General features: G+C 45.4%; 1 protein-coding gene across 2 annotated transcripts in view; it reads right to left on the minus strand.

Moving 5' to 3' along the window:
- The window catches only part of GNS (glucosamine (N-acetyl)-6-sulfatase), a 51794-nt gene that overhangs the window by 9823 nt on the left and 36059 nt on the right, over nucleotides 1-5912 (minus strand). For both annotated transcript variants that reach the window (XM_007447380.1, XM_007447381.1), the window contains 3 exons: nucleotides 2973-3080; nucleotides 1656-1766; nucleotides 89-249 (listed from right to left, as the gene is read on the minus strand). In XM_007447380.1, coding sequence (XP_007447442.1) covers nucleotides 89-249; nucleotides 1656-1766; nucleotides 2973-3080 — 380 coding nt within the window. The remainder of the gene's footprint in view (nucleotides 1-88; nucleotides 250-1655; nucleotides 1767-2972; nucleotides 3081-5912) is intronic.

The following is a 5912-nucleotide window of genomic DNA, read 5'->3' on the forward strand; positions in this document are numbered from 1 at the left end:
CCAATAACGAAAAAAAAAAAAAAAAAAAAAAAGAATGGCAGGGCTGCTGGAGACCACCACAGAACTTCTGAGGACGATGCAAACTTACCCGGGGTCAAAGATCCCTGGAGTGCGGCAGGTTGGTCCAGAACAGGACTGTAACATCATTAGCCGATAGTTCATCTTTCCTAAAAGCTCTGGGTCTATACTTTTAGCAATGTTATTGATTTGGTGTGGGTCTGCAGTCAGGTTATAGACTTCTACAAACACCTACAGGAAATGAAAAGATGGAGGCAAGAAAAAAGCAAGGGTTACATTTGAATCAATACTCATGTGAGTTACTTCTAAATGGGAATGGAGGAGGCAGATTAAAGACCAAGGCCCAGGAGAATATCATCAGGTCTCAAGATTCTCAAAAAGCCCAAGGGTATAGAGGAGACAATGGAGCATCTGTTCTGGGGGTTGAACTGCTTTGGGTCTATGGCCCACATGCTGGAAAGGGGCCTCCAGGATCCCTGTGCCTTCAGGCAGTCAGGAGGGGAGAGAGGAAGACGCTTATTACCTTCTGTAATTAAAGCAGAGAACCGAAGGCAGGACCCTCAAATGGCAAGGGCTCAGAAACTATACTTAGTAATGAGGTTACTGAGTGAGAGCTGACATCTGAAGTTTACCTTTGCCTTACAACTGTGAAGATTCAAATGAGAACAGATACGAAAGTCCTCTAACCTGTGTTGTAAAAATGTTGTTTTCCTATTTTAAAAAGCAGTTTTGGATAAATAACACCAACTGAGGAAAGATACAATATTATTTCTAAAATTAGACATGTCTAATATCACTACTTTCCCCTAATCTGTACTTTGTTCTCCAAACTGGAGTTAGTGATAGGCTAAGAAGATGTACTGTAGATAAATTTTGCCTATAAAGGCTTCAAGTAGCTGCCCTGGACTATCACTTTTAAAGCAGAAGGAACCGAGTTTGAGGGAAGCTCTCTTGCTTGTTGCCCGAAGTGCTCAGAAGCTACAAATAAATAGTGAGCAAGTCAATTTCTGAGAAACATGATGAGCACCGGCTCCATATGGCAAGATGTGGGCTGCCAGATGGGGTAGGTGTGCACTCGCTGATGAACAGTAAGAAACCACACGGGACGGCAGTCAGTGTGATCCTTCAGGTAATCCAGGCTGATCCCGGCTGCCTAAAAGCCACCTTCCTCCAAGGATGCTCTTTAACCTGCTAATCTATTTGATCAGCACTGGACTACACTGTGGTGGTGACAGAAGGGTCTGAACCAAGCTGGTTGCCAACAAACTTTCTAAGAGAGGCCCCAACTCCTTTCATCTCCATAGAAGTTGAGGCATCTTACCTTCACCCCAAACTATCAGGGAAGCAAAATGACCAGGCATGTAGCATCCTGAAAAAGTGAACTGCGTGCGTTTAAAGTGTACATGTGGGTGACGGTGGGAGTGGAGAAAGCCCCACCCAGCAAGGTGAGTTAGAGAAGTCAAGTATGGCCTTGCGCAATCCTGTTTCCTTAACTGATGGAAACCCAAGGGCAAGTACAGATAAGAAACCCATCCTCGCCAGGAAGCATCCTTGGAATTGTTCTTCTGCCATGAAGTTCAGCCAACAAAGCCCTGGCAGTAGACACAAGGGGTGGGGGAGGCAGCAGGCCCTCTTACCTCCTGGTCATCAAACTCGCAATACTGTAAATTCCACATTTCTGACATGGTCCTCACACAGGCATACGTGTTGTTATATGCATCTTCACACACACAGTCTGGGAAACACTGCTGTAGGGACATTTAAAAAGTTAACTGAAGAGCATTCTCCTACAGTAATGAATGCGACTTACTTTACCATGGCGGCCAGGTTGGCTCAAGCCAGACATACAACTGGACAGAAGTGAGGAGACCTTTCACAGAGAAGTAAATCAAAAGTAGACATGAGGCTTTGTTCCTTACTGAGGGCTGACTGGATTAAGGAACATGGGGTGTGGCTGTTTTGTCTGTAGACTGTTGCCATCCCTGCCTGCTATTCTCCTGACAAGAATTAGCTGTAATGAACACCTGTAAAACGTATGGGTTGGTAAGGAGAAGAAATCAATACATGGATGAGTCACTACTATATTAGGATCTTTCATCCTAAAGCGTTGGAGAAAAAGGCTAAAATGAGCTTTGTGGAAAGATCTGTAAGTAAGTTGTTTATGAGTGCTCTTATCACCAAATAGGACTTAGCTTTTTTTTTTTTTGCAGTGCGGGCCTCTCACTGTTGCAGCCTCTCCCCTTGCGGAGCACAGGCTCCGGACGCTCAGGCTCAGCAGCCATGGCTCACGGGCCCAGCCGCTCCGTGGCACGTGGGATCTTCCCGGACCGGGGCACTAACCCGTGTCCCCTGCATCGGCAGGTGGACTCTCAACCACTGCGCCACCAGGGAAGCCCTAGGACTTAGCTCTTATTCCATCCTATCTTCCATCCTATCTTTTGGTTGGTTCCTTACTATACTGTAACACTCTGTGTTCAGCTTCCATTTGGAGTTGACTCTCCTATTTCCCATTCTCTAAAGAGGGGCTAATGTCACTGTTACCACCTGAACGACCAGCCTGGCTGCCATCGAATCAAGACACTCGCCATGGCATGGTTACAGGTGGAAACTCCGTCTCTCTGTTGGATGCCACTGGTAACATCCCTAATGAAAAATGGTACCGCGATTGGGAAGGGAGGAAAAAGAGGAGGGGGTACTGATAAGGTAAGAAGATAAGCAGATATGTGAACTTGTTCCGAAAACTGGAAGAATTCGAAGTGCACCTTCTGACAACAGGTGGGAAGCATCATTTTTCAGGATTATTTTTACCTCTATCTCCTGATCTCCCAGAGTCAAGTAACAAAGTGACAGGAGGAGGACTCAGATGAAGGAGTTTCAGCACTTAGCACATCTAAACCAATGCCATACTGTGCTGTCAGTGAGAAAGCTACTAAGCCAACTCGGGCTACACTCACGGACACTCCAGGACTCAGGGAAGGACACGTTGGGTCAGTGACGTTACGGCCTTCTCCTTGATATTCCACCAGGACATCCGATCGCCAAGTCAGATTACTAGCTCCTTTCTAGAAGGAAGAGCAAAAGTGGTTTCTGTGAGGCATGTAGACTGTGATAAAGATGTCATTCATTAATAATGTTATTCATTCTACTGCTAAAGGGGAGTCAAAACAGATTGGACTGTTTGTTCAGTAACTGAAGGGAATGACTAAGAGACGTTTGAAGGCTACCGAATATCATGTTTGGTATTTATAGAGTCCTCACAAGGGATGTGAATTGCTTTGAGCGTTTAATAGTTATCTCCCAAGGCTACTTCTGTGAAGCAGGTCAGGAGCTAAGCAAGAATCAAAGTCACAGGGCAAAGGTGCTGAAGGTTCGGATCAGAATAAACAATACTGTCTGCAAACCCTGTTAAGAACTCTTTTAAGCTCATACTGAGAAATGCAACGGGGCTGGTGTGCCGAGGACTGTATCAGGGTCGAAGGACTTCCTGATGGTCAGAAGGAAGATACCATACATATATCAACTCGTTTACTTTTTGCTGCACATCAGTGGAGCAGAAGGAAAGAAGCAGCAGCATTTGCAACAGGAAAGTTTAAGACAGGTACACAGATGGTGAAAGGAGGAAGGATCTACGAGTAAGAGGGCGTTTGGGATCAAAAGAACAACGTCAGCACAGGATGGAAGCAGAACACCTGGTGGTACAGAACACCTGATATCCAGCTTTCAGACAAGGAAGCAGGTGGAGAGGCAGGCTGGTACCAAACAGAAAAAGGTCCTGATAGCAGGCTGCCCACTAGTTCTACACAGAACAGCAGGTGATGGGAAGCTACGGGAAGGAGGGGTGGGGCAGGGGGTTTGAGCAGGGAAGTAACACAGTTAAGGCTGTGCTTTAGAAAAGTCAGCCCAGCAGCTGCAGAATCTGGAGATGGAGTGAGGACAGGCATGGGGAGACCAGGTTAGAAGAGGCTCTTAAAATGGTCTACAGCCTTAGTAGTCAAAGTCTGGTTTGTGATCTATCAGCAACACCTGGGGGCTCGTTAGAACTGCACCATCTTAGGCCCTACTTTAGCCTTAACAAGCCGGAGTCTGCATTTTAATGAAATCCACTGGTGACTCATATGCACTGTGAAATTCGAGAAGCACTGCTCCAAAACAATGGTGCTCAAAATGTGCCCCCAGCAGGATCAGTCTGCTGGAAATGTGTTACAAACACAAATTCTTAATTGCCCCTGGGGGTGGGGAGTAATCTGCATTTGAACCAGCCCCACAGGCACGGCTGATGAATGCTAGTTTGAGAACCACTGTTCTAAGGACCCGAGTGGACCTATTTAACCTGGTGACCACAGTGGGGAATGGGTGAAGGCCTGCACAAGGCCGTAGAACGTATTTCCTAATCACTGTTCTATGATGAAACCCGAATAATCCTGTGCCGATGAAGGTCTCAGAAACCGTAAGTCACAGGAGACTTCAGAGGCTGCCACTCCCCTGTAAGGAACCATTCTGCCAACCCCGAGCCACAGAAGCTGGGGGTCAAGGGAAAAGCTTATCTGTCAGATCTGAGTGGACCTCAAAACCCCACACTTAAATGTCAAAGTATGTAGGGGTAAAAAGAGTGCCTGGGAGGTCTAGAGCAGAGGCCTCTAACTTGGCTGCAAATTAAAACCACTGGGGGAGACTTGAAAATCCCAAGGGCCAGGTCACATCTTGGGCCAATTAATCAAGCTCGCTGGGGCTGGGCCCCAGGTGTTAGTATTTTAGTTTCCCAGGTGATACTAATGTGCCACCAGGTTTAAGACTGATGGTCAGGAGGGGTCATGGTCTGTGGCTTTATAGTCTGTTGCAACTATTCAATTCCGCTGTTGTAGCAGGAAAGTTGGCCCATCAATACATACAGGGAGGAGCATGGCTGTGTTCTGATACACCTTCATTTACAAAAACTGGGGGTGGGCTCGACTCGGCCCACATGGGTTTGCCAATCCCCTGGTCTATAGCAGCCCTATCCAGCAGAACTTTCTGACTGAAATGTTCTATAACTGTCGCCCGATACAATGGCTTCTGAGCAACCGATATGTGGCTAGTGCCACTGAGCAACTGAATTTTTCATTTTATTCTAGTTAATTTAAATAGTCTCACGTGGCTAGTAGCTGCCGTATTAGGGCAGAGCTAGAGGTATAACAGCCACAAACTGCTCTGCAGCCCTAATACATAAGAGGTTTCACTGGACCAACCTCCAAAACAAAACAACAAGGCAAAGAGCCATGTCCTAAGTGGCATTTCCAAAACTTTGCAGAGAAATTAACTATGAAATAACATAATGATTTTAGCCCTGTAGTGAAGGTTTTCTCCTAATTAGAAATAAATAAGGTATACAGGTTAAGATTTGTATGGGAAGAGTTAAGAAATGTAAAGTTCCCTCTATCTGATCTATAGATTCATTGTAATTCCAGCCGAAGCCCAAAATGATTTTCTAGGCCATCTGAAAAGCTGTTTTTAAAGTTTATAGGGAAGAGAGGTAACCGCCTCTTAGGATACCCCTAAGAACAATGAGAAAGGTGTGCCCACGCAAAGATTTAATTATACAGCTTTATAACAAGATAAAAAGATACTGGTTCAGGGAGAGACAGATCTGTGGAACAGAAAAGACAGCTGAGTATTTACAGAGAAAAAAATGAAATTGGATCCCTGACTCCTACCACGCAAGAAAACCAATTCTAGACACATCAAGGACTTGAATGTAGAGGCAGAACTACAAACCTTTCAGAAGAAAATCTGGGAGCATTGTTTTCTGACCTCAAGGTTCAGAAGCATTTTTATAAACAAGACACAAAGAACACTAACCATAAACTGAGATGATTTACACATTCAACTCCTGTGTTCTCATACCTTAATGTAGGGAA

This window comes from Lipotes vexillifer, unplaced genomic scaffold (assembly GCF_000442215.2).
Source record: "Lipotes vexillifer unplaced genomic scaffold, Lipotes_vexillifer_v1.1 scaffold170, whole genome shotgun sequence".
Lineage (NCBI taxonomy): Eukaryota > Metazoa > Chordata > Mammalia > Artiodactyla > Lipotidae > Lipotes > Lipotes vexillifer.